Source organism: Aedes albopictus, chromosome 2 (genome assembly GCF_035046485.1).
Source record: "Aedes albopictus strain Foshan chromosome 2, AalbF5, whole genome shotgun sequence".
Taxonomy (NCBI): Eukaryota; Metazoa; Arthropoda; class Insecta; order Diptera; family Culicidae; genus Aedes; species Aedes albopictus.
This window is the reverse complement of record NC_085137.1, coordinates 256,956,694-256,984,657: the sequence shown is the minus strand read 5'-3', so window position 1 is coordinate 256,984,657 and position 27,964 is coordinate 256,956,694. Positions and strand designations below refer to the sequence as shown.

General features: G+C 40.9%; 2 protein-coding genes across 2 annotated transcripts; both read left to right on the top strand.

Annotated features, from left to right (window-relative positions):
• The first annotated feature begins 5,708 nt into the window (after positions 1-5,708).
• Positions 5,709-7,725, top strand: LOC109427949 (caspase). The gene is made up of 3 exons (XM_019703609.3): positions 5,709-5,869; positions 6,149-6,449; positions 6,924-7,725. Exons 2-3 carry the CDS (start codon positions 6,152-6,154, stop codon positions 7,448-7,450), a joined length of 825 nt encoding a protein of 274 aa, XP_019559154.2. The 5' UTR covers positions 5,709-5,869; positions 6,149-6,151; the 3' UTR covers positions 7,451-7,725.
• Positions 7,726-11,288: 3,563 nt separating this feature from the next.
• Positions 11,289-27,241, top strand: LOC109428262 (multiple epidermal growth factor-like domains protein 8). Its single transcript, XM_062851593.1, has 5 exons — positions 11,289-12,084; positions 17,699-18,239; positions 18,310-18,543; positions 18,963-25,755; positions 26,028-27,241. The coding sequence occupies exons 2-5, from the start codon at positions 17,778-17,780 to the stop codon at positions 27,200-27,202; spliced, it is 8,664 nt and encodes a 2,887-aa protein (XP_062707577.1). The 5' UTR covers positions 11,289-12,084; positions 17,699-17,777; the 3' UTR covers positions 27,203-27,241.
• Positions 27,242-27,964: the final 723 nt, after the last annotated feature.

The following is a 27,964-nucleotide window of genomic DNA, read 5'->3' as shown; positions in this document are numbered from 1 at the left end:
ATAAAAATGTATCATTCCATATGCTCACTCGTGGTGAGTGTGATGATACATTTTCAGCTGCGTGACTGCAGTATTGCCCGTTTTAAATCACTTCAAAATCGCGATTCCTATGAAAGTTCTGTGATGCACCAAGTCACGAACTACCCATGATCGCATATCAGTCCCATCTTTGCTGGGTTTCCTATTCATATGGGACAGTTATGCGATCATAGGCAGCGAACCAACTTTTCAAATCGCTAAAAATCGATGAAAATGCATTAGATTCGGGAATATTTCTGCTGAAGTATCAAGCAAATATTGTTCAATTCTTCACTTTAAATACCTAACAAATGAGACTATTTATCATTGAAAACGATGAAAGTTTGAAAAATGGCACCTTACCCTATTTAACTGCATTTCGATGCTCTTCATTGGAATCTTCGTAGCATTGTTTATCAAATGAGACGATACTCGACGATGCGCTGTGTTTCATAGTTTTCCAAGTACTTAAAGATTTACCTTTTTTTGTTAAGGGAGATATAATACATCATGATAAAAAATATTTCTTTATTTTTTGGCCAAAAGCGAATGACGTCTATGGAAACATTGTAGATAAAGCCATTTTGAGATACGTTGTCGAAGGCGGGAAAATTCCATCTCCAAAACTTGTGAAGCAATAGAAGCTGATAAAGTGTTTTACGACATAACTTTTTTGTTTCAATTGTCCTTGTTGAACATTGTAAAACCAGATTTCAGTGGCATATTATTCAGTGATATAGAGGAGCTGTTAATTGGATTTTGAAGAAGTTCTTTAAATTCAAGTTCTGTTTTTGAATTGTACTCATCCTTTGCATTACTGATGGCCAAAATCAATTGATCGCATATGTATGTCCAATAATTTTAGTAAGCTTTTATCGCTATTATTCTACAAACTCTTATTTACTAATTGGTAGAGAGACAAGTTTTCTGTTGCCTATAGACCATTTCCTTACCATTTACGTTTTTGCCAGGAAAATGTCTATTATATTCATTCGAATTCACATCCCAGATATGTTTGAAAGTAGCCAAAGTTCTGATATATTGTTTTAACAAGGACGTGAGATGTAGAGCAAAAGTTAGAGTGGGACAAGAATGCGTTTTGAAGTATTCGAGTTCAAATCAAATTGTTTCTTTCGGGTTCCGGGCTGCTCTAAATCCTTTTGAATAAGAGTTGTTCACTGCAGAAATAATGAAAATTTATTGATAAAGTAGAGTGGGGCAAAAGTTTGGATGGGGCAAAAGTTTTTGAGCTCAATTCAAATTATTTCTTTCGGGTGTCAAGGTTGTTCTAAACCTTTTAGAATGAAAGTTTTTCACTCTAGAAATTATAATAGAGTCGCCACCGCAACATCTCTTGCTGGAGAAGATAGGGAGGGATATAAGTGTCAAAGCGAAATAGTATGCAGTTTGACAGATAGATACCCGACATGTTTCGGAACGAGAACAAAGGGAACAGCAGCGACATTCATCATCTATAGTTTATTAACTCTATTGGAATTATGAACATTGATTTATTTCGAAAAGTTAGTAATATATATAAAATAATAATAGGTATGTTGGTTTTCGATCAAAAAAATGTAATTTGCGTGGATTGAAATTATAATGAATTCGAACTTTTTTTTTTTTTTTTGAGGCGTAACTAGGCATATTTTGAAGATGCTTTGGCATGCACAACTTATTGCAAAAACAAATTGGGAATCATATTTACACATAGTGGGGCAAAAGTTTGAATTGTTCTAAAACTTTTAGAAATTTACAGATTATCTCTAAAAACGAAGAAACTAGTGAGATAATTGAGTCAAAGTTATAAAAAATTGCAGTTTTATCTGGATTTGACGAAAAACTACTAGTTTTTGGTGTGGTTAATATAATCCTAATTTGGGTAAAATCTGGATCGAACTTTAAAGTGTATTCCAGTTCCAACATCAAATATTAATTGGTTCCAGGTCGGACGCACATTTACAAAACATAATATTGTAACTTAACATTGAAAAGACATTTGGCGTAACTTGGTTCAGTAAAGTTTTGGCTCATGGATGCTGGAACTCTGAAGGCATTTTATGTTATTCACGATGGTTTCGTTCCTGTTTATTTTATTGCGCTTGTATTTTTTCTAAAAATCGTGAATCCTGTACTTATTTAATGTTTCCATGCATTTTAGACTTTAAGGGGGTAAAGCCTGGAACACATAGCGTCCGTTCCGTCAAGGTTTGCGTTTGTTGACAGTTTTCCCATGGGAAATGTGTCAAACTACTGTCACGCACATGCAAACGTATGCATTGTGTAGGGCACTTAAGGGGTACTTTTTGTTCGTTTCAGAGAGCTAGTATAGGCGCTTAAGCCTTAGGCATTAGGGCCAGGACACTCGATGTAAATATCACTGCCCCATCCCAGGAAATTGTGCTGATATGGAGTGTGCCTTAACTTTCTTAGCCACACAACTCCCACCGATTCAACGTACAAACCTCATTCCCCTAAAATGAAACGGTTGGTACGGTTGTCCCCGTTTCTTCAATTATCGAATTCAAAAACATGCGTCAATCATGTTATTCATAAGTGGATAACCTGATTGTCGTATTTTTTTATTGTCTTCAAACCCATTAGTCTGCACAGTGGGCCTGGCCGTTTCAGTATTTGTGTCATCTCGCTGATATGCTACAAATATTATTGCTGACAAAAAAAAAAAATATCCGAAGAAATTCCGGTATTTCCAGGATGCTTTTCAATACTGGTTGTGCAAGCACTAGAATAGAATAGAATAGTAATTTGCATGTTGATATTCAAAGAGTTCCTCATATTCCCAGTCGTTAAGTCCAAGATTAGCAGCTGCTTTAAATATAGGCTGTAACACTCCTAAAGTGTTCGAATGAGTGTAATCAGTGTAATTAAAAGGTCCGAAATTGATTACACTCATTCGAACAGGGTATTCTGCTTAGAGGGTTCGAAAAGTCGGTACAAAATCTCCTAAAATGGATTGAATCATATCTGAACAACCGTAATCCTAAAATCAGATTTAATGAGCAGGTTTCGCAAGGGTCGCTTGTTTCATCTTGTTTGTAAACGACGCGGTATTCTCAAGAAAATAATAGCATTAATTTATGCACACTAAAGCATTGATGAGATTGAATCGTTTTGAAACTATTTAAAACTATCTCACACTTTGTGCCAAAAAAGCCTTCTAAAAAAATGCAAATGCAAAATAATTTATTTAACTAGGAAACCTAACTCTAATATAAGAATTTCTCTCGGAAATCAGAATGTTGAAAGGTTCAAAAGATTTAGATATTCTTATAAACGCTTTTAAACTCCAAACTCACTTTCATTCATCACCAAAACAACTTAAAGTTAAAGTCAAAGTTTATTATTTGAATCATGATCGTTTGAAATTTCATTCCAGTCGGTTCATTGAATCCGCCGATGTTACTATTTTAAAATGGCTATTAAATAATGGCTATAATTCAGTCAATTCCAAACTAAGTGACTTGAAATTTTGTACACGGTTTTATACTACAGTCATGACTCGCTGGTTGGGGGCTTAATAGTTGGGTGACTTTTTAGTTGGGGCCCCGTTAGTTGAGCTGTCAGCCAACTAAAAAGTACCTGGATGTCATAATTCAATGTCAAACTGAAAATGACAACCAATCTGTAATTCCGAGGGGCGAGCTAATGAGTTTTTGGTTTCTTAAACTTTACTGATAATCGAAAAGAATTTTTATTTCATATTTCTTAAAAAAAAAAGAATATGTACAATTACTTCGAAACAAATGCAAAACATTGGTAATCTTTATTTTGTCGATCATTGAAAGCGTTTTGTGCTTGCTTTTGGTCTGGGTGGTTTCATGAACATAATTATTACTCGCATTGACCATATATGTATCTTGCAAAACGTATCAGTTTTGCTCTAAATGTGAAACAAATTGAAAAATTTTCCTTTTTGCTCCCAACCTAAACATGATTTGAAAAAACAATGCGCACGCCCCTTGTGCTGCTGTCACTTCACCCAACTAGCGAATCGAATTCGTTGGTTGGGTGGAGGTTGTTGCTCTACGAGCGGGTTCCGACTGTATAGCTATCTCCCTGCGTTCCAACAAAATGTGTCAATTGCTTCAAAATTGACTGAGTTATAGCCGAAAAGTGCCCAAAAATAAAAGCCTTGCTGAGATGGTTCCACTTCCCTATGGCTGATCAAAATTCAAAATGGCTGTTTGAGATTTTGACACCATAGAGCTTGCTGACGTTTATTCCCCTCTCTCTTTCAAGCTTGCAGGCGGGATAGGATTTGTTTTCATCGGGAAACCTTTCCTGATGACAACAAATCCAGTGGCGATTCCCTAACCTCAAATCTACCTGTTCAACAAATGTAAATTCTTGAATTTTCTCAACAAATTGGCATGTAATTTGTAGAGAATGACGAGAATAGCCGTTTCCATCCATTTTCAATTGGATTCAGAACCTGAGCTTTTCGCAATTACAATTTTTAGGGTCGTTGAACAGGTAAAAATTGAGGTTACGAGACGCCACTGAACAAATCCCATTCCGCCTGCATGTTCGAAAGAGAAAGTTGAATACACGTCAGCAAGCTCTATGCTATGTGCCGTAAATGAAAAACAAAAAATCGAAAAATGCAAAGTCTTACCACCTGAAACTGATGTTTTTAACTTAAGTTGAACAGCATCTACAAATTATATCACGCAAAAATCGATCTTTTTCAACACTCCTCCCCCCTAAGTCACACTTTTTGTATCTCACCATTTTTTTGTATTAGCCGTCACCTCCGAAGACCGCAAAGCGAAGTGACATTCGTGGAACAAGTTATTAAGCCTTACCTGATCGATAAAATAACGAGATTTTATTGTTATTCCTTACATGTTAAACAGCGTTAGCATGTCATTCGGTTTTCAGTCAATAACTTTTTCCACATGCCTTAGATCGCTTTGCGTTCTTCAGAAGGTTTGTTCCTCGCAATACTTCCAACAGAAATCATTCATCGATATATTTTTAGGGGTTAAGGGGCAACCTGTGGTGATTTTGCTATGAAAAAGTGATTTTCCCCATAGTAAATCGTATGAAAACTTAAAACGGCTAGCGCTGAAATATAGTTTCTCCGATCGAGCTGAAATTTTGCACAGTTGCCAAAATGGAACTCAAAAAGTGTACACTGCCGTGAATCGCAAGTCAGTCCCATATGTAAAAAGTAGGCATTGAGAAAATGGCCTCTGAAGTTTTCAAATCCGATTTCTATGTGAAACTCTAAAAAATCGCCATGAATTGAAAAGTTCTGCGATCATCACAAAACTTTAACATAGGTATTGTTTCAAACGTGACAACGTAACAGTGAAAAATATAAAACTGGCTAAAATAGTGTTAGGTTTTGTACTAAAGGGTGGACATGTTCCTAATGGGACTGACTTGCGATTACATTTCATTATGGGACAATCTGACTTGGTGTTGTTTTTCAATTTTACTGAACAAACTATATATATTTTTTACTCCTGACTTGCGATTCATGGCAGTACAGGAGTAAAATGTATTTTCGTGTCCCACGCTAATACACCATACCTCAACTGAATATTTACAGCACAAGCTCGGTTGATATACCAACTAGTCATCGTCACACCACATACAAGTGTCTTTCGTCACACCATCACCTTAGTAGAAATACACATTTTTCTGTTTTGACGGCTCCTATCCTAACTAGATAGCGATGAAGTCATTCAGAGTTGTTTCATTCACATTCATGTCCGCACGAGTCTCACTCTTCACTTCAGTAGTGATATCCGCCGGATAACCATCTGATAAGACTGAAACCGGATCTACCTCTTTAGTTTAGTGATTTTATTGAGTTTTGCAGGTAAAATTACATCGATAACGATTAATTATTACGTGTAGAATGCACAGATTCTTGCGGTGTAATATGACTCATAGTATGTAGGTGCATTTTCGATGGTCAATGAACTTGGTACTTGATGGATGCTAAATTGTGTCACAAAAGGACACGCAGTTGCGCGCATTGACTGTTGTTGAGTTAGAGTCAGCAGAGGTTCTTTGTCTGCTGATTTTTTTAGGGCTTTTAAATGTTGGACACTGAAGTAATATCTGAAGTAATATCTTGTTTCTGTTCGGTTTTCAGATCATGAAAAAGATGTTCGGTCGAAAAGAAGTCAATTCTCCGCCGCAGATAAGCCCCACCGTGGCGCCAGCGTATACTATTGAACGCTATTCCGCTTATTATCCAATGAATCATAAGCACCGCGGCCAAGCAATCATATTTGCACACTCGGTTTTCGCTGTGCCAAACGTGAAGTTACCAAACAGAGATGGTAGTGATGTGGATTGTGACATGCTGGTGGAATCGCTTGAGCGCTTGCATTTTGAAGTGACATTGTACAAAGATTACCGGCTAAGTGATATCCTTAGAGTGACGGAGAAAGGTTTGTCTATTTTACTTTCGCTTTCTATCTGGGTTACTGTAGTTAGTTCAAGAAATTATCATTCAATCATCAGCAATCAATAACTATTTAAAACCTCTATTCAAAAAGTTCAAAACTAAATAACTTCTCATACATTTTTTTTATTTAACACGCAACAAATCTCACTTGATTTTTTTGCTGGAAATCTAGTAAACGGGTATAATTAGTTTGGCTGAGGTGAATAGTTATTTGACATAATTTAATCAACTATTTTCTTCATTAGTATAATTACAATTTGTTGAGTAATATTGTCTTTTTTACCTATGATTTATATAACTGCATGCAGCTTCTAAAGCTTCCAGATTTTCCGCTAATTTTTTCGTAATTATTTTTAGTTTTGGAGTAGAATATGCCCAAAATAGGTCCCCTGATAAAATCGTCTCGCAACCTATAACAGACAAATATAGAATAATCCTTATTTACATGTTTCTGCAGTTTCCTCAATGGACCATTCCAACAGTGACTGCCTGCTGGTGGCTGTCTTATCGCATGGCGACGAAGGTGAAGTAATCTACGCACATGACACCCCCTATCAGATATCGAGCATTTGGACACAGTTCACCGGGGACCGATGTCGGACGCTTGTAGGAAAACCAAAAATATTTATCATTCAAGCATGTCGAGGAAACGAGTTGGATTCCGGCGTTAAAGTCGAAAAGGATGGCGTAGCCAGATACAGTATTCCAACGAATGCCGATTTTCTGTTCGCGTTCGCTACAATTTCGGGCTTCATGTCCTTCCGAAACACCAAAAATGGTTCCTGGTTTATTCGAGAGCTGTGCAACGAGCTGAACGAAAATGGACAGCGACTTGATATGCTTACGTTGTTGACTTTTGTGGTTCAAAAAGTAGCCTACGGTTATGAATCATATGCTCCAGTCCATCCAGATCACCACATGAAGAAGCAAACTCCCTGTGTGGTGTCCATGTTAACCAGACTATTGCTGTTCAATAATGTGTAACTTATCAGATGTAAAAAGTTTTTAATTCTTCGCATGACCATGTAAGATCTAATAATCGATAACAGGAAATCTATCGTACATTTAAAACTATGTATGAATCGCTTTGAATGTTGGTCGTCTAGTTTACATTCCAAAGATAAACGCAACAATCATCAGGATTCTTAGTTTTATAGCTCGCGTAGCGCTAACAACATTAAACATCATTGTTTTATTTAATATGAGTTTTAAAACTGTTATTTTAAAATTTCACCAATAAATTTTCGTACTAAAACATCGCGAAGTTCAATTCAAATTAAGTATACATATTCCGAACTATATACAGGGAATGAAGATTTGAAGCGGAAAAAGGCTTGGGTGGGAATGTTTATGGCTCAAATGAGAATCGCGTATTATCCAAAAGTGAAAAAGTAATTTTTTCCAAAATGACGAAAAAGCGAACAAAACCAGCGTGTCCGATTATCATAATTGACAAAATAAAACATCGGACATTCTTATTTTCTTCGATTTGCGGATCATTTAGGGAAAAAGTGCTTTTTAGTTCTTATGCATTTGTTATTCTCAATTGAGCCTTAAAGGTGACGGTTCGGACCAAGATTTTTTTCGTATATGGGTGCATCCTTGTCACTCGCTCACTCATGTGTCCTGAGCACGCATAGATGTGGGCCCAGATCAAACTGCTTATCGACTTTCTATATTTTATCGTTGAGGTTTCGTCGCCACGAGCTCCTGAGTCTGTCTCTGCTGTGATGTCCTGTCCGATTCCAATCCACCGTTTGCTTGCAGATTTCGTCTGCGTCCGTTTAATATGGTATGACTGACCCGTCTCAATTCACCTTCTCGCATTTATGTTGATATCTGCTACCATCTGGAGTTCGGGGTGGCCGGGAGACATAACTGTCTATTTAAACTCCCAGATGTAGGGAGTAACAAATTAATGTAGAATACAAAGACGACACATTACTACACGGAGGCTACATTACTTCTATCGAAGAATAAAAATAGAAAGAATGCCCTCTCTTGCTTTTTTCTATGTAAACGTCAAGCGACAAGATAAGTGGCGCTCTGTAAGCGTATCGAGGTGGAAGCTATCTGTAACAGTGTTCGTGATTTGTCATAAGAGAACGTAGTGTGCGTATGTTTTGATATCCGCATACATTCAGTAACGCACACTACCGCATGAAGGTTGAACTTTCATCCGTAGATAGCGCTGCGTTAGTGTCCCCCGAGCATCAGCGGAGTGGGCATTCTTGATATTATTATTGTTTGGAGTAAATGAGGTTTAAAGTTTTTCGCCAATTGTGTATCCCATACAAAATCCCGGTTGACCGTAAGGACGTGGCCGGCGCCGTTATTGACCCAATAAAGTTAGAGCTCTCGGAACGTGTACATTGAGGATGTCGTGCTAATCCCAAGCCTCTTCTGTTGGTTCTCTGTGCAATTCCGCTAGCTCTGGTCAATCACGGAGTAACAACTACGTACTATTGTGTACGGTCACCAATGCTCATGCTCATGCTCAATTTGTCATCCCATACAAAATGTATGGAGTTTTAAAATCGACCCAATTTTCTACGATTTATTGTAATTTATTTTTTGGAGGTATAACTCAAAAATGGATTCTTAAGCTTTCATCCGACGTTTCGGTCGCTATATTGTGGCTATAAGTGGCGCCAAAACGGGCAACTGCATCGTCGTTCTGCGACCCGGATAGTTTTTTCGGATATTTTTCGGATATTTCATCCAAAGGAACACCGCCGCTGGCGGCAGACGATACGTTACGTCTGGGACAAATGTGGTCTATGCTGTGGGCTCATACGGACGGAAAAACGGAGCATAGTTAATTCCCAGAAGAAGGCGCAATATAGCGACCGAAACGTCGGATGAATGCTTAAGAATCCGTTTTTGAGTTATTCCTCCAAAGACTGAACGCCATACCTCCCAACATAATCATCAACAGTCGAAATTCGATGTAATTTATTTATTCATCGTAAAAATAAGCTTAAAAAAGTTCCTGAAAGCTTGAAATCTAAAAAAAAATATAGGGGTAGGCGGGGCAATATGGACACCCGGGGCAGAATGGACACCCTCAATATTTTGAAATATGCGAACTTTTTTGAACTTTTAATGAATGGAGAATATAGTCCATTTGTCTAAAACGTAGTTTCAGGAAAGAAACATTCGAAATTAAAATTATGCTTGATTTTACACGAAAAAGTTGCGTCCTCCGTTTTTTGTGCATGGAAATTATAATTTTCACATCATCTAAAATAAGATTTAGTGATTAATTTATTGCAAGTCGATTGAAACCTGATATTTGTAGAACACATGCAAGTAGTTTTGCTGTATCTACATGCTTAACATGTTTATATTTTCTTCTTTATTATATCAAAAATCAAGTTTGGAAATATCTTCTGCTGCCGGGGCAAAATGGACACTCACCTTTTTGAAAGAAGTGGCAAGGGAAAAATATAACCTAAATCACAAACCACAACCAAATTCTCCGATTTCAGTATATTATCGGTTAAATGTTCACTATAGTAGACATAGGGTGAAACAAATTGGTCAAAAAACGACAACAGTGGAAAATAGTTGTTCTAGGCACAGCTGTACATGCCGACAAAAACGAAGCTTTATTCAAAACAGCCTGAATTTAAATTAACTGAACAAAAATGAACTACTTCGGCGTATTATTCATCCATAATAGTTGTTTTGTAATGAAATGGCTTTATAGGTGTAAATAATGTACGAAATTCGTAAAAGTCTCATGGTGTCCATATTGCCCCATGGGGGTGTCCATTCTGCCCCGTCATGAAGACGGTCATGAAAAACTAACATTTTTCATAACATTTTTTGAAGTGGATAAATCATTCTTCTTCGTGAGCATTCTTATGCAATAGATGCTAAATAGCCTTTAAAAGGATACATGTTTAAAAAAACTAAACTTTTTTGACATCTTGCCAGGTAAAGTTGGCAAAAACCTTAGGGTGTCCATATTGCCCCGCCTACCCCTATGCTCAGGTATAAATCGACAAAATGGTCACTTCCACCCATTTGATTCTGGACTTCTCGTTTATTTTTTATTTTTTTGCTAAAACCGTTAAAACCATTAAATGTTCAAGATGTTCAATTTTTACATTAATGTGGAATGTTTAGTGCTTCTAGTGCTTAATCAATGTTAATACAGTCAGGTTTTCTTTTACGCGGGGGATACGTACCGCGTAAAAAAAACTCAGTTCAAAATTCGAAAAACCGCGTAAAAAAAGTCTCTCCATTTCTCGACGAATCATGCAAAAATAAGACGATGATTTTTTTTTTTGTATGGAGTTTTCATTTACGCGGCCGCGTAAATGAAAACCGCGTAAAAAAAGACCTGACTGTACATTAACTGTTATGTGTCCGACAAACTTTTTGCTTTTTTCTATACCGTGCTTTTCAAATGGGCGCTGGGTACCCGGGTACCCTGTCGGCCACATAAGGGTTAATTGAAACAGACGTTTAGAACTACATAATTGCTGTTAGATGCTATGCGTATCTGATCGCGTTCCGAAAATGTGTCAATTGATTCAAAATTGACTGAGTTATTTAAGAAAAGTGCCCAAAATAGGAGCCCTGGCGAGAAGGTTCCACTTCCCTAATTGTAGGTGGCAGCAATATATTTGTAGTACATACATATTGCCCCTTTTTATCTTTATTAGCCCGGGGTTAGTTCATCACGGAACCCATACGACTTTACTTCCCCTCCATCCGAAGAAAGAACGCACATTTTCCCACTGCCTTACGCGTGTACGGGTTGATCATACCTTGATTGCTTATCCACTTTGGTTGTTTTCATGCTTGAAGCGCTTTTCCTTTACCTTCAAGTGGACCTCCCTTTATGTGCCACCCACCCGTGAAAGGAACGAAAACAACAAAGCATAAAACGCAACATAAACAAAAGTTGCCCAGTGGGTTATCAACATTTCATTTCGATTCTGAATTAAACAGTGCCAGCAGATTAAATTACTTCTGTCAGTTCGAGCAATTTGCACTGTAACGAAAGTAATGATTTTCGGTCTTTTCGACGATAACATTGTTTTATGACTGTAAATTCATAAGGTTTTTAGTTCATTGCTCTTAGCATTTAATTTGGTCATCTACAATCCATGTTCTAATCCGATTACAGATGCGAATTCACAGTCTTCAAAAAACGTTTCGAAGTGTGATTTACTAAATTTGTATGGCAACAGTGTTCAGGATGACAGTGCGTGAAAACTCCCATCAGTCCCATCAACGAACAAAAGTCGGAGAAAAATTTCCTTCTTACGACAGTTTTTTGCGAATTTTTGTGCAATAAAACATATCAAATCGGTTTTCCATTGAAGTTTCTGGCGTGAAAAGTGGAGCAATTGCGTTTGTGCATGCATGTGATAGTGAAAATTCAAGTATACTGGTGAAAAAAGAGTTTGCATCTGAGTAGGGTGCAACAGCGAGACGGACATCGCGACCCCCTCCGAGAAAGCTTTGAGTTGGAGATGAAAATTTACAAACGGATCCGTGGGCAATGAAACAGAAACTGAGCATATTTAGTGAATGTTATTAGTTTACTTGTGTAATCAATACATTAAAATGCAGATCTAAACGACAAACTAGTTAAAAAGGTAAGATTGGTTTTCTGCTATTTTTTTCATTTGTTCGCATTTACTGCCAGAAGTCAAGAGAAGTGAGTGTTTATTTTCTACAGAGGTTCCCAAATTTTCGATACCCAATCAATAATGTCAAAATAAAAAAAACATGAATAAAGCTGAATAAAAACTCTACTAAATTTATGTGAAACCGTATAGAGCATATCTCTGAACCTTCAAAGAGATTTGAGTAAAGAGTATTTTGTAATTTATTCTTATGTACTCAGTTTTGTAATTGTAATTTATTATTATAGTAGCAATTGGGTTCTTTAGTGAATACAATATTGCTATTTTCTATAGCCTAATCGAAAGAGCTCATTTTTCTGAGTATAACGTGATTTTATTAGATTCCAATACCTTTGTTTTGATGGTTTAATTAACAAAACAGTTTTAATTTTCGTGGATAGAATGACAGTTCAATCGATAAAGTGACAATTCGACCCGAACAAAAAAAATCCTCCATACAAACTTTAAATGCATTTTAAAAATAGTTCCCGGACTCCAAAAATTGTGAAATTTTGGATTCCGACTAATTTTTGGGCGGAGAATCCGATTATGAAATAATCCGAATACCCCTAAAGAACCCAATTCATATGGCCTATTCCTTTGCCAAGTTCGCAGGGGTTGACGGTATTGAAGTGAAGGTATTTCATTTTGATTATTGTAATGTAGTGTTCTACCCTCCCCCTGGATATTCAATCTTGACGCGATGGGAGGGCTTAACCCATTAGCACTTTAGTGCCAGTTTATTCACCACCGCTTGGACTTTGAGCTAGATATATCTGGTTTACGAGTTGAGCGCAAGTGAAGGAATCGGCCGTAAGTGCTAATGGGAACCAAAGGAGTATCCGTTGTGCATTTATCACAAGTTCAAGACAAGTTATAATTCAGCTTGCATAGACCTAATCTTTGTATTCATTGAATTTTCTCCAATTTAACAATAATTGTTTAATTTAACGTAACGCAAAAGTGGGTAGGGGAGGCCTCTGCGTTACACTCATCATTCATTACTTGAAATCGAAAGTACACAGGACAGGGGACGCTAGGATAAGTTGACTTACAGCCTTACAGATTAGATTCATTACAATTAGAAAATTATGGACTGATTAGGTAAAGATAAAACTGTTGATTATAGGAGTTTATATTTGTATTTCTTATATTTATGGGTTTTGTGAATTAATAAAAGTTGACAAATAATCATTATCATTTTTATTTTTGACAAAAATCATTTGACTGAACTTTTTTGTTTTTATATCTTAGACGGTATTATTTCACTGATCAAAAAAAGCAGGAATTTTGTTAGGACCTAGGACGGTTGACAATGTAAAGGGTTACGCTGGATATAATATTACTTTGGACTGAGATGATCACAGATATGCAGAAGACGACTAGCGAAATTAGGAACACAATTTGATACATTATTGACTATATTTTGACAAATAAGGTTTGACAAATTTCTTTACAATATCGAATGGAAGCTCAAAAAGTGTTATCTAACACTAATATGAGAGTTATTTGGGGATGATGCTGGTGCTGTCAATGACTAACATCGGTTATTGACACTATTGGTAATCAGCTTGAAATAATTTTCAGAATGTATTATAAAATAATTGAGGATATTATCTGAATATTGTTTGGGGAAGCTGTCAGAAAAACTAGTTGCCCATATCGGCTAAAAACGCTAGCTCTGGTAGCTGTCTTCGAATAATTTTCAGAAATATCAAATGTTTAAAAATTAGCTACGACACATTTTTTTTTTTCTTTTTGCTCTTTGTATATTTCTTAAGAATAGTACTCTGAAGGCGTTAACATAGACATAGACACCCTTTTTTATCTCTGAATGTTGTCCAGTGACCTTGGAGATTTTCGATTATTGAAATATTGTTTAATTATCAAATCATCTTTGGAGCTTCCATTCGATCAAAACACTAGTGCGATGGGAAAAGTTAAAAACAGTATTTTAAAAAACTACTACGACCCAATGCTAATTACTACACACTTTGCTCAAGTTGACGACATCGTCTAGTCCATCGTGAGTATTGGTCCTAGTAGGGGGAAAGTTGGGAAAGGGTCCAGGCTTTGCTATCAGCTGTCCTGCAGCTCCACCTGGTCACTCTTCAAAAAAAAAAAAAACAAAAACAAAAAAAAAAAATTATTGTAATGTAGTGTTCTTTAGTGAAACATTTCACCTTTTAAACACTTTAATGCGCCTCCAACGGTTTATCACGAACCGGCTGCTGCAGATGGAGTATGACTCTATATGGATTACCCATATGCGCAGCAATAAGAAACTATAGGTCGTCTCTTTCATTCTTACGGCTTTGACGTAGTGGTAGTGACGTCATGTTTAAAATCACTCTCATAAGAACGCCTTAGGAATGGAATAGCCGACTAATTTCCTATTGCCGCACCAATGGGTAAATCCACATCTTGTATGGCTGATCTTGACGAGAAGCTAACTGACTACATATACATAGACCTTACTACGAAAACAAATTTTCACACTTTCACCGTAACCTTCCGGGTCAGTTTGCAACAGCGTCTTCTTGGATGCCACCCCATCCGTGTACGTCTGGTAAACTGCTTGAGAAGGAATTTCATATCCAAGGCCTAGTTTAGAGGCTTCAGGTTATTATATTAGTTTTATTCTATGGCCTATGGTCCACAGCACGAATTTATGCTGGCCTGCTAACTCTCATCGTAAATTTGACGTTTGAGCGGTGCCGACACCAAGAGTAAGAAGGCCAGTACAAATTCGAGCAGTTATCTATTGCATATGGGTAACTCTCGCTGAGACCGTCCCACTATTTACACCATGTCTTCAAAAATGTTTAAGGTGGCGATTTTCTGAAAGTCCTCCCCAAAAAAGTAAGGAAAATGCATTTGGTTAATCAAATTGGTGGACCCCCCCCCCGTTAGTTAGAGCCACAAGCATTTTGGTGAATCCCTCGATTTTGGTCAATTGTTGGCTCATTTAAACCGTTATAACTCGAAAGTTTCGCCAGAAACCACCTAAAAACTATAGGTTGTTGTGTTGGAAAGAGAAAAGATAGAGGTACTCTTTGCAGTTATAAAAAGTTTGGTCGGCCATATTGATTTCGGCCGCCATCTTGAATTTATCTCCCAAAACATTTTTTTCACCATGTTGGCAACCACCGATTTTCAATTTTTTTGCGTCAATCGAAAGCTGGGACATTTTTACACAACATATCGAAAATTTAGAGATGTATCTTTTTCCTATCAAAAGTTATCTGCACTTTTGTAAATCATGACACGTTTTCTCCATACATTTCCATGCGCACCGGCAATGACACGCAACAACATCAAAGTTGGCGCCTGCTTGTATACACAAACGCACCTGCAGCAAAATTAGGGCAAATCGGAGGTTTGTTCTCATTTCTGTTTCTCAACGATGCGGGCATTGCTTTTTAAACTTTTTTGGTGTTTTGAAAAGCTGAAACTTTCAACTTTTCATTAGTGGATTCAGATTTAGAATAAATGTTCGTAAACACTGTGAAATAACGCTGCATTTATGTAAACAATCGGCACCTGGCCCAGTGCGCAAAAGTGGCATGATTCACAAAAGTGCAGATAACTTTTGATAGGAAAAAGATACATCTCTAAATTTTTGATATGTTGTGTAAAAATGTCCCCGCTTTCGATTGACGCAAAAATTTTGAAAATCGGTGGTTGCAAACATAGTGTAAAAACAGTTTTGGTATAAAAATCCAAGATGGCGGCCAAAATCAATATGGCCGACCCATTTTTTTATAACTGTAAATAGTAGCCCTACCTTCACTCTTTTCAACAACCTATAGCAGCGGTTTTCAGATCGTGCACCGCGGTGCACTTGGTGCACCGCAATGTCTCGACAAGTGCACCGCAAGACATATCAAAAGTCCTGCCATCACTTTAACGAACAATTTTCGAAAATACCTTGTGGTCCGCTGCAAAACGAAGTTTCGAATGATCGCTATATAAATTTCCAAGGTTCTTGCTGAGGGAGATTTTTGATTACCCTTGATTTACCAAAAGAAATTCAACCTGTATTGCTATGAATTCTCGTGTAACCTGGAAAAGGGTCTCGCAAGCAGCTTTCAAGAATTTATCTCAATTTTTCATTGCTTTTCGAAGTCGATGTTTTTGAATTTTTATTGATTTTGTATAATCTTGTCAGGAATCTTCCGAGAATCTCGTTATAGTTGAAAAATCATTAAAATGATTCAAGGGTAAACGCAGGAATTCGTCGAGGTTCTTTTTAACGTGTGCGGAATGCACCGGAGATTATTGCTGTCCGAAAATTTTCAAGAATACCGTCAACAACAGAAAAAAAAATTGTCTTAGGTTCATCAACAGTTTAACTCGTAGTAAGCTCCAACAAGTTACAAAAAAGCTAACCAATGTCTACCCCCGTAGACCACATCTAATCTGAACACTTTTTAATTTAATCCCCGCTAAACTGCACATCGTTCAAAATGAAAATAATTCCTACGTCATGAGCAGAATATGAAATGGAGTGAAACAGAACGCAGAATTAAAACGAAACAGCAAACCGCCGTTAGGGTTACTATAAGTTCAAATTAAAAACTGGTTGGTTTGCATGAGGAGTCGTTCAAGTAACGGGGGTTGACGGTTATTATATCAATGAAAAAGTATTTCAACATATATCGTTGCACCGGGAAGACACTTTGGAAAATATGATCGCGTTTTTAAGAACCCCCAAATCGGATTCTTTGACTATAAGGGGTCGTACACAAACTACGTCACGCCCTTAGGGGGGGAGGGGGGGGGGGTCTTGCACAACGTGACGACCCTTACAAAAAATATTGAGGTCCCATACAAAAAGTGTGACATAGGGGGGAGGGGGAGTTGAAAAAGGTCGATTTTTGCGTGACATAATTTGTGTATCACCCCTAATGAACAGGTGCACCGCGAAGAAATTCATTTCCCAAAATTGCACCGCGAGCCAAAAGGGCTGAAAATCCCTGACCTATAGTTTTAAGGTGGTTTCTGGCGAAACTTTCGAGTTATAACGGTTTATATGAACCAACAATTGACAAAAATCGAGGGGCCCGCCAAAATGCTTGTGGCTCTAACTAACGGGGGGTCCACCAATTTGATTAGCCAAATGCATTTTCCTTACTTTTTTGGGTAGGACTTTCAGAAAATCGCCACCTTAAACATTTTTGAAGACATGGTGTAAATAGTGGGACGGTCTCAGCGAGAGTTACCCATATGTAATATGCGTATAAAACTAGCTCAATGTGAAAGATTTAATTATATAATTGGGAAACTGATTCAAGTTACATTTTGCAAAAAGGAAATTTTAGCGGGACGTGATTCATGGACGTTCCTAAAAATATCCCGCTCCGAAATACACATGCACATGCCCAAAGTATGTTACACTTTATGAATGGTTTGAGAACCTCTGCTTGGTACCCGGACGGTAATTGCACTTGAACCCATTCATGGGCCAGCGACACTATTTTTCCATAACTTCCTGCCCTTTCGTTGATCAGATCATTAGTAACTAGCTCGTATATGTAATTATAGTCTCCTCATTCAATTTTCATGACATTTTCACCAACAGGTAGCAGCAGTCAGTATTGTATCTATCATGCAAGACATGAGCAGTAATCCCCCATCAGTGTAGTGAACGAACGAGCGATATGGATGAACCGGTGGAGGAATCATCGCCGCCATCGTCTAACAAGCATCGCTGTAGGATAAGACCGTCACCGGTTTCGGCGTTATATAAACATAATTTCAACGCACCGAAAATGCTGTTCCTGCTGCTATTTTGTAGTTCACCATTGGTCACGATTGCACTCTCGTTGACAAAGAATTCACAGCACCAATCGTGTGACAAATCCCGACGAGTATTCACCGAACCGTATGGTGAGATTAGCGATGGCCCATCCGGCTATAATTACACCCAAGATTCCCACTGCGAATGGTTGATCCGGGCGCATAATGATAGCCAGTTCATTACGCTAACGTTTCGCAGCATGGGAACCGAGTGTTCATACGACTACATCTTCATATACGATGGCGATTCGTTTCGGTCTCCCCTTTTGGGTAGTTTCAGCGGGAAAACAGAACCACAGCGAGTATTGGCTGCATCTGGAAGTGTAAATGATACATAAAATTATTATTTTACAAATAATGGTGATAAATACAGTGCTTTTTAAAACATTTCAGATGCTCGTACTGCTCTACAGCGACACCAACTACGTACTGGAAGGATTCAAGGCGGAGTTTTCTGTAACAAATTGTCCTAACAATTGCACAAACCACGGGAAGTGCGTCGATCACTCGTGTGTGTGCGAAGACAATTGGATCGGGCTGGACTGCAGTCAGGATGCATGTCCCGATAAATGTGGACAAGACGAAGGCAGAGGGAAATGCGCAAATGCGAAATGTGTTTGTTCAAGTGTAAGTATATCAAACATCCTCAAAATAGCTATTGGCTAAAGCAGCGTCGTCTTTTTTTTTAACCACATCAAAATTAAACATCACAAATGAATAGGGTCAGTAATCTCACGCTCCCATATTCATTTTACCTATTCGAAAACAAGCGATTACGGCATCGATTGCTTCCGTTCTTTTTGTTTTCATGCGTGCTCACTTCTAACAAAAAATATGAAACTAAACAAACAGCGCTTCAATCCTTTGTTTTTCGTAGGATGAAAATGGGAGCCACATGCTTAATAAGAGAACCAATACCCTAACACAAATTTCTAGCATTTTTTTTTATATTATATATACAACTCATTTGCGTTGCACAATTTCCATTCTCTTCTTAATAAATAATTATTACCAAATTTATATGTATACATTACCATGTTTTGCAGGAATATTCCGGCCAGTCCTGCAGCCTGCAAAAAAGCCATCCGCCCCCGAACGAGTGGCATTGGCTCTCCAACTCGAAAAATGGCCTCACACCTCGAGCCACTCATACGGCCGTATATTACGGCCCAACGGATTCACTCTACGTATTTGGCGGATACAATTTGAACCACGTGTTGGACAGCCTGCAAATCTACCGATTTTCGAAAAGTCACTGGGAAAACGAATGGGGACTGCGGATCAGCAGCGAAGATTTCGACACGTTGGACGGACGATCTCCGATGGGAGTGTGGCTTTCGGAGGAATCCAGTGGACCGAACTTTTTCAACAATGTTATTTATTCGTTGGCCGATAATAGGACGGGCCCTTTCGGACGGATGTACGCAAATAGCAGCAGACCAACTGGACGATATGGACATGCGGCGTGTGCCGTAGAAGATGGATTCGTGATTTTTGGGGGAAAGTTGGCCGGAGGGCGTTTATCGCACGACTTTTGGCTGTATAATATTAGCCATAACAACGGAACCTGGTCGGAGAGAGCGAAGATGTCGTCTTTTAAGCCGCCATCGTTGACGAGGCATACGTTAACGTTTGCCAATGGCTACATCTACGTGTTTGGAGGTGCTTTAGAAAGTGGCGAATTTTCGTCCCGTTTATTTCGAATAAAACTATCGGCAAATCCGGTTGAAGAGCAGTGGGAGGAAGTTATCCCGCGCGGTGGAAAGACATTGGACCTTCGCATTGTTGCACACACGACGTCCTATCATAGACACAGTAAATCGTTGATAGTATATGGTGGAGTGGTGGCAGGAGTGGCTCGATTTTCAAAGCTTTCGGATCGCATGTTTTCGTTTCATCTAGAGCATTTGCACTGGGCTGAAATAATGTATCCACGCACTCCTCTGCGGGATGCTTACATTCCTCGGGAACGTGCATTCCATACAACCACAATAAATGGAAACTATCTTATCGTATTCGGCGGCTATACGCATCGTCATAATAAGGAAGAGATCTGCTACGACAATCAAATGTACTTGTACCATTTGGGCTGCCACAATTGGGTGAATCAGGATGTACTAGGGACGAGTCGACATGAACGTTATCCGAAGCAGCAAGGTGTATTTGCCCATGCAGCAGCGCTAAGAAACGGGAACACTTTGTTTCTGGTGGGCGGATACCATGGAAATGTGAATGGAGACCTGCTGGCGTACACTCTGCCACCACTTTTGATTGTCGATAATGAAGAAGACTTTGAACCAGAAGCTGCATGTCCAAAGCACACTTCCGTAACGGAATGTCTTTCGGATCCGGAATGCGGATGGTGCTCAGCAGATAACGTTTGTTACGGTCGAACGATTGGCGCCAACTGTACTACCAACTTACAAACCACAAGATGTCGCGGAATATGTCCTGCCCTCGGCGATTGCCATTCCTGCTTGATTCACGGATCAGCCGCCAAAGGAAGCTCCAAGTCAGTTTCCAACAAGTTGGGGTTCGATCGCTGCACTTGGTGCGTTCAAAATGCCAGATGTCATCACAATAACGACAACTACGGTGTTTGCGGTGAAGATACACCTTCGCAGAATCCCGGCTGGTGGGGCGCCAAAGGCACGGAAGTCTTGTCTCCGGATCAATGTACTCAGAAGGACACTCGACCAGGGCTCACATTTCTAAAATATCTCGACCCCGTCGACTGGTCGATGCCCGATTCGGTAATGGTTGTAAACGCTACCATGGTAGATTTCAATGTCCCCTCCACTACCACACATGCGGAACAATCTTTCAATGGGCAGGTTGTGGCAAGATTGCTGGGTTTCATTCGCCCTCCTGTAGTTTGGGAAGGAGCTGGAGAACGCCTGCGTGCTTGCGCAAGCTATTCACAGGCTGTTCTACGCATGGCCTCAACTGATCTGAGCAACACGAATTCCCGCAAAAAAGTTATTCCCGTTGTCACGGCGAACATAACAGCCGGTCAAAACGTTTGCGAAATGGCCCAATGGAGGAGTCTGGAACCTCGCTTCCGTGTCATGGTCGATTTTCAAGCCAAGCGGAGCACCACGGTTAACATTCAAAGCCATCACCAGCAAATCAGTAAAATGGGACTCCAACACAGCGCCATCGGGCAAGAAAACCCCAAAACCTTCACGTTTGAATTCCTAGAACCGTTTTCTAATGGGTCGTGTAGTTCCTATGGGAATTGCTTGCATTGTCTGTCCGACTCCCTGTGCGGATGGTGTGAGCTAACCTCGCAATGCATTTCCCGTCTCGCGAATGAAAGTTCCGCCTGTCGGAGAGGATCAAACTGGCGCTATCTTACCGTACAACCGGCCCAATGTTCAAACTGTTCCAACTACATCTCCTGCGAGCAGTGCATCCAGACGGGACTTTGCGAATGGTGGGCCGAAGATGCTAGATGTTCGCGAAAGGGAAGGTCCCTGACGGCGGTCAAAGATTTAGACCACTGCCCGATCCCTTGCTACCTGCGAACCAATTGTTCGACATGTTTGAACGAGCGGGGACGCTGCGTTTGGTGTGAAGCCACGAATCAATGCTTTAGTTTTTCCGTCTATACAAGCGAATATCAGTTTGGGTTATGTCGCGAATGGCTGGATCAAACAATGCCTACGCCTACCACCGCAGGAAGTCAGCACGCCGGTCAACCGGCTCAGCAATGCAAATCATGCAGCAGCCATCGGAATTGCACCCAATGCCTACGCTCGCTCAGCTGCGGGTGGTGTTATGACGTGGATAATCCCATCGAAGGAGTTTGCATGCAAGGAGATTTCAATCGATCGTCGTACAGCTGCCAGGCTACGTTGAACACAACTGCCGGAAAAGAGCGATGGTCTTACGCCCAATGTCCGGACGTGGATGAATGTGAACTAGGACTTCACGATTGTCATGAGCAGGCTGAGTGTTCCAATACACACGGTTCGTACAGTTGCCGTTGTCGGAAAGGTTACCTGGGAGATGGAGTTCGGAATTGTATTCAAACGTGCTATGAAACATGTGTGCACGGATACTGCTCCGGTGGTCCGGATTATAAATGTCAGTGTGATCTCGGATGGACCGGAATCGATTGCAGTCAAAATTGCGAATGCAACAATCATTCTACCTGCGTTCAAGGGGTTGGAAAATGCGATAAGTGTATGAACTGGACGGAAGGACAGTTTTGCGAACGTTGCAGTCCAGGAAGTTTCGGGAATGCTACTGCGGAGCTGGGATGCCAACCATGCGATTGTAACGGACACGGAAATGAGGCGCTGGGTATTTGCGATTCCCAAACAGGTGAATGTTACTGTCAGGACAATACCGAAGGACTTAAGTGTGAAATGTGCAACCGGAACTTTTTCGGTGATCCCAAAGGAGGTGGCCAATGCTATTATCAGTGCGAACCCCGAGGAGTGTTAACAAACGTTGGAACTGAAGGAATTGGTTCCTATCAATCCCATCGGTCTATACGGGGAGGTACGGAAGCACGCGAATGTTTATGGATTATCAGCCCGTACGTGAAACACGGAGTAGAATTGAAAAATGCTATTATCCAGTTTGAAATTGAACCGCAGGACATGAACGTTACTTGTGGGCAGAATGCAGTATATGTATATGACGGTTTACCGGATTTAACGGGCGCCACCCAGCAGAAACAGCTATTGGCGGTATTTTGCAGCGAAGATAAAAGCCCATGGATAACGGAAGCTCGATCAGGTCATCTAACGATCCACTACAAACAAGGAGGTCACGGGCAAGGCTTCAAAGCAATCTACAACGTGATGAGCTGTTCGATCAATACGTGTAAGCGTCCGTACGTTTGCCACGCGGATAAATGTGTATGCCCAAAGGGATTTGCCGGACCTCGTTGCTCACTAAAAATATGTCCATCGGACTGCAATGCCGACCGGAAACAAGGTACATGCGATTCAGGCTATGGACGTTGTGTCTGCACGACTGGCTATGGAGGCCCCGACTGCTCACGCTCCATTAAACCTTCAAATGTTGTGTTCGTAGAACTGTTCAACTCATACCTTATTTCCGATAGCTTCGAGCATTTGCGCAAAACCCTGCCTCGGTTTGGTCATTCTCTGGTCGCCGATCGTCGCGGGTCGCTATGGATGTTCGGCGGATATTCATTATCCCATGGTCCGCTGAACGACATCCGCCAATTTGACACCAAAAATAATACATGGATGCAGGTAACCGTCGATTCCAGTCCAGAAGATCGAATGCCCCAGGGAAGATACTTCCACGCCGCAGAAATAATCTTTTCAAAGCAGGCAATCTATGTTTACGGTGGGTTGTCCCGGAATCAGTCATCCCACCTGGTGCTGGATGATTTTTGGCAGTTCGGACTTCAAACGCAACGTTGGAGCATGGTAACTCAAAATGGAGCCAAACCTCCGCCACTGGCAGGTCACAGCATGACGGTTGTAAAGGAAGCGGATAAAGACGTTCTTCTAATAATCGGTGGATTTTCAGTAGATGGTGGCATGCAAAATCGCATCTGGATGTTTGACTTGGGTTCCAACAGCTGGTCTAAAATTCTCACCACCGGAGCCAAACCTATTGGAATATTTGGTCACAGCGCGGTTTGCCATCCAACCAAGCAGATTCTGTATATATACGGCGGTATTGTTTTTTCATCTGGTAAGACCAAAGTGTCCAACAAGCTCTACGCATTCAGTTACAAAACCCTAAAATGGACCGAACTTCCAGTTTTTGCTAGCAAACCAACCGATTACGTTCCTCAAACGCGTTACCTACATTCCGCTGTGACGACGGAGAACTATATGTTGGTGTTTGGCGGCCGGTCACACCCTGGAAGTGCAGGAGATGCGATGATAGCTTACGTCTACAAATGTAATCGGTGGCTGAGACTTGGTGCAGATATCGAGGTGATTGGAAACCCTTTCGGGCAAACCTACGCCCAAGCGATGACCCAAGATCCAGATTACGACGCATTTTACGCCGTGGGAGGCTGGGATGGCAGTAGCTACAGTCGTGTCACGAAGATCATCATGCCGCAAGACTTGTGTGATCTCTGGAGCAGTTCGAAGTACCACTGTCGGCAATACATGGGATGCAGTTATTGCGCGATTACAACCATGGAAGGATCCAAAACTCATTGTTACTCGGTGGGAAACTCGGATGTCTGTGATGCACAGAATGGAACATTGTCGTTCAACAACGGAGCACCTTGCGACGATGAGTGGATTTCGAAAAGGAACTGTTCCTTGTTTGATACCTGCTCGACTTGTTTGGCATCGTTTCCATCTCACATTGAAACCGAACCTGTCTGCCAGTGGTGTCCGGAATGTGGCGTCCGCGGTAAATGTCTTCAGTATGATAGCGAATGTATGGCAGACGACAAATGCCAGTTCAACCACACGTCCATCATAGATTTAGATAGCTGTCCTGCCTTCAACTGTGCCGCATCAGATTGCGAGAGTTGCCATACAATGCCAAACTGTTCGTGGATATTCACCGGAAAGCACTTTCAATGCCAGTTTCGGAACGAATCCGATAGTAACAAAAAACCTGCTGCATGCCCTCCGAACTGCCACACCTACGTATCCTGCAGTGCTTGCCTAAGTCAACCATCGTCGGAAGGAGGATACTCGGATTGTCGGTGGTCTACCCAGTTAAACGAATGTATTTCTCCCAGTTATCAACCTCTGTACTGTGCCGGTAGCATCTGTGGCCTGGTGTTAGACCCCTCAAACATCGAACAGTGTCCGGAACCGTGCGGTGCGTTTACCCAGTGTGCAACATGCCTAAGGCATGCCCATTGTGGATGGTGTTCTCGTAACGGAACTGAGGGCGATGGCGTTTGTACCGAAGGGTCCCTGGATAGTCCGGTAGATTACCCGGCAGCCTCGACCTGTGACGTTATCTACAGTGTCAAAAACAACATCACCGTCATCGATCGGAACGACCGATTCAGCTGGAATTATGTCAAGTGCCCTCCGGAGAACGAATGTGCCAATAGTCACCACAGCTGCAATGTAAAGTCCGAACGTTGCGTAGATCGACCGCATGGCTACGAATGCCAATGTGCTGACGGATACAAATCCGATGCTGGAGTTTGCATTCCAGTATGTCGTCAGGGATGCGTCCGAGGACTTTGCACCGAGCCGGACAAATGCGAATGCGATTTCGGATATGTTGGTGCCAACTGTAGTATTCAATGCCAATGTAATGGTCATTCCAATTGTGCTGGGCCGGATCAGCTGGACACTTGCTTGCATTGCCACAACAACACCCTAGGGCCACAGTGCGAAAAATGTATGCCATTCTTTGTTCGGGATCCCCGGAACAACGGCGAATGCGTTCCATGTAGCGAATATTGCTACGGTCACACTGACCTGTGTGTCGCGAAAGAGCTGGAACCGATCGTAAAAAATATGACCAGAGCCGAATTGAACAACCATCTAACGGAAGGATCCCAGTCGGAGGCAGTATGTTTGCGATGTGAAAATTTCACCGATGGAGATCGCTGTGACACTTGCATTCCGGGATACTTCCGGGGTGCAACCATTGCCAGCGATTCGTGTCGACCTTGTCAGTGCCATGGGCACGGAGATATGTGTGACCCGGTAACCGGCGAGAAGTGCAACTGTGGAAACAACACCGAAAGCGACAACACTTGCTCTGCGAAAGGGAAAAATTTGGCGTACAGTTGTTGGTCGATGCAGTGCACAAAATGCAAGGATTCCTACTCGGGTCATCCGTCCAATGGGCATCAGTGTTACAAACACATCACGGTGGATTCCAGAATGTGCTTCGATGCCAAAACCATCGGTAAGTGTATTTTAGTTTTACTGTTCATTTGTAGCGTAAGAATAATGCGTTAGCGAGACATTTGGTATTACCTCATTTAGCTGTTGGTCTAATGAAAATTTGGCACAACCAAAATGCATCCTTTTTTATACCAAATGTCTATTATGCAAAATTAAATCCAAATGGCAATCATGATTCAAATTGGACACTTCCCTGTGTAACTGTCTGCTGCGCCAAATGGCACGTTATTCTCCCCTACCCATCTAATCTGTTTTCTATATTTTTATTTTCAGATGAGTGCAAAATCAAACCACAGCCGCTTAAATCCGGCCAAACAGTATTCTTCGTCATTCAACCACGTTACATGAATGTCGATATTAGATTCATTGTGGACGTAACGCAAGGCGAATTAGACTTTTACATGAGCCCCAACGACGAATCCTTCGTTGTTCACGCGAATGGCAGTTCCGGCCATCATGACATCTTCTTAGACAACCGGTATTCTTGGCAGCATGACTTAGTTGATGTTACATCAGTGGATACTTTAAATCTGTATCCACTCAACGTTCATGGCAATGGATCCGACATGAGTATTGACCCATCCATGCCGATTGGATTGGGTACATCCCATTCCAACTGTCGAATGGATACGGAAAAATTCTTTTTTGTCAAGGATAAAATTGCCAAGGACCTAATAACGTACGTTACACTGTATCAGTGTAATTCCCTGCTGCGAGTGTTTAGTTTGAAGAATCGTTTAGTAGTGACACTGCCCCATACGATACATGCATTGGGTCAGACCAAATTTTACATAGCTCTAAGAGCTCGCGCCGGTTCAACGGCCAGTTACGGTTTGGTATTTTTCCGCCAGGACCAGCTCCACATACATTTGTTTGTATTTTTCTCAGTATTTTTTTCGTGCTTCTTCTTGTTCCTGGCGATTTGTGTCCTCGCGTGGAAGGCCAAACAAGCGGCCGACATGCGACGCGCTAGAAGACGTCATGTGGTCGAAATGTTGCACATGGCCAAACGGCCTTTCGGTAGGATAAACTTAACTTTAGATAGCCCCAGTGAAACTCCGGCCAGTCATAGAAAACGCAGCCGCAGTAAACACCTGGCTCAGGCTCAACAATTGCAGCAGGATATAGCTCCGGTTGCGTTGGAGCCAACCGCGGACAACGTTGCCGCCGTCGGTACCGTCTTTGTACGTCTTCCAGGTAAACAAAAGTCACAGGTTACCCTTGCCCTGGCGTCGTCGCTGGTGGTCCTCACCCGGAACCATACCACATACAATAGGGCATTTCACAGACGGAGAGGTTCGTCGCACCACCACCATCAGCAAGCTCAGCAACACCTACAGGGAGGCGGCCAGGCGCAACAGGTGCCACCGATGTTTGTCGATCTGCCACACGAACAAGTTCCACTGCAACCGATGGCGTTGCACAGGCCACTAGAACGCAATAATTGAGGGCGACGGGACTTTGCAAATAGCTATTGTTTTTTTTTATTCAACTCACACTGTGGTTCTAAGTTTTAGGCTCGCACAATCCATGGACTGTTGTAAATATTTATTTTAAGCACATAAGAGGAAGCCAGTTGTGATAATTTGAACGCAGCAAGACGGTTAGCTTTTATCTATCGTGAAACAATGAGAAGTAGATAGGTACAATCCCATTTTTATCGTAGGTACATCTCGTCAACAAGTTATGTAAAAAAACACATGATTCAAACCTACCTTTTCCAAATTCTTCTAAATCTGATCAGTTTTTGTGTATTTGGCGCCACTCTGGCTACAGTGTAATTTTGCTACAACACCAAGCGTAGCCCCATCTTTGACGGTCTTGGGCGGTGTTCTTCCAGTTTCCCCTAACGTTAGGGCTACCAGATATCAGGTATCAGTAGGTCAGCTCTAGAGGCACGTTCTCCTCTATTTGGGAAATTTGTGCCATCGCCATGAATACGAGCCTATTCATTATTTACCTGAGGGAAAGGGAAGGGATAGGGAAAGGGAAGGTAAGGGAATAGGGTCGACATAATCGCAAAAGCGTACCACAACGGGTTAAAACAGTGCCCTGAAAAGGGCACTGTAAAAAACACATACCTAGAGCGTAAAGTAAGCCTAAAGCTACAGGGGATAGACAAAATGATCGGGACAGGCAAAATTTTCACTTCTCAAAAAAATTTCAAATAGCTGTAACTTTTCGATAAGTGCATCAAATATTCTCAAATT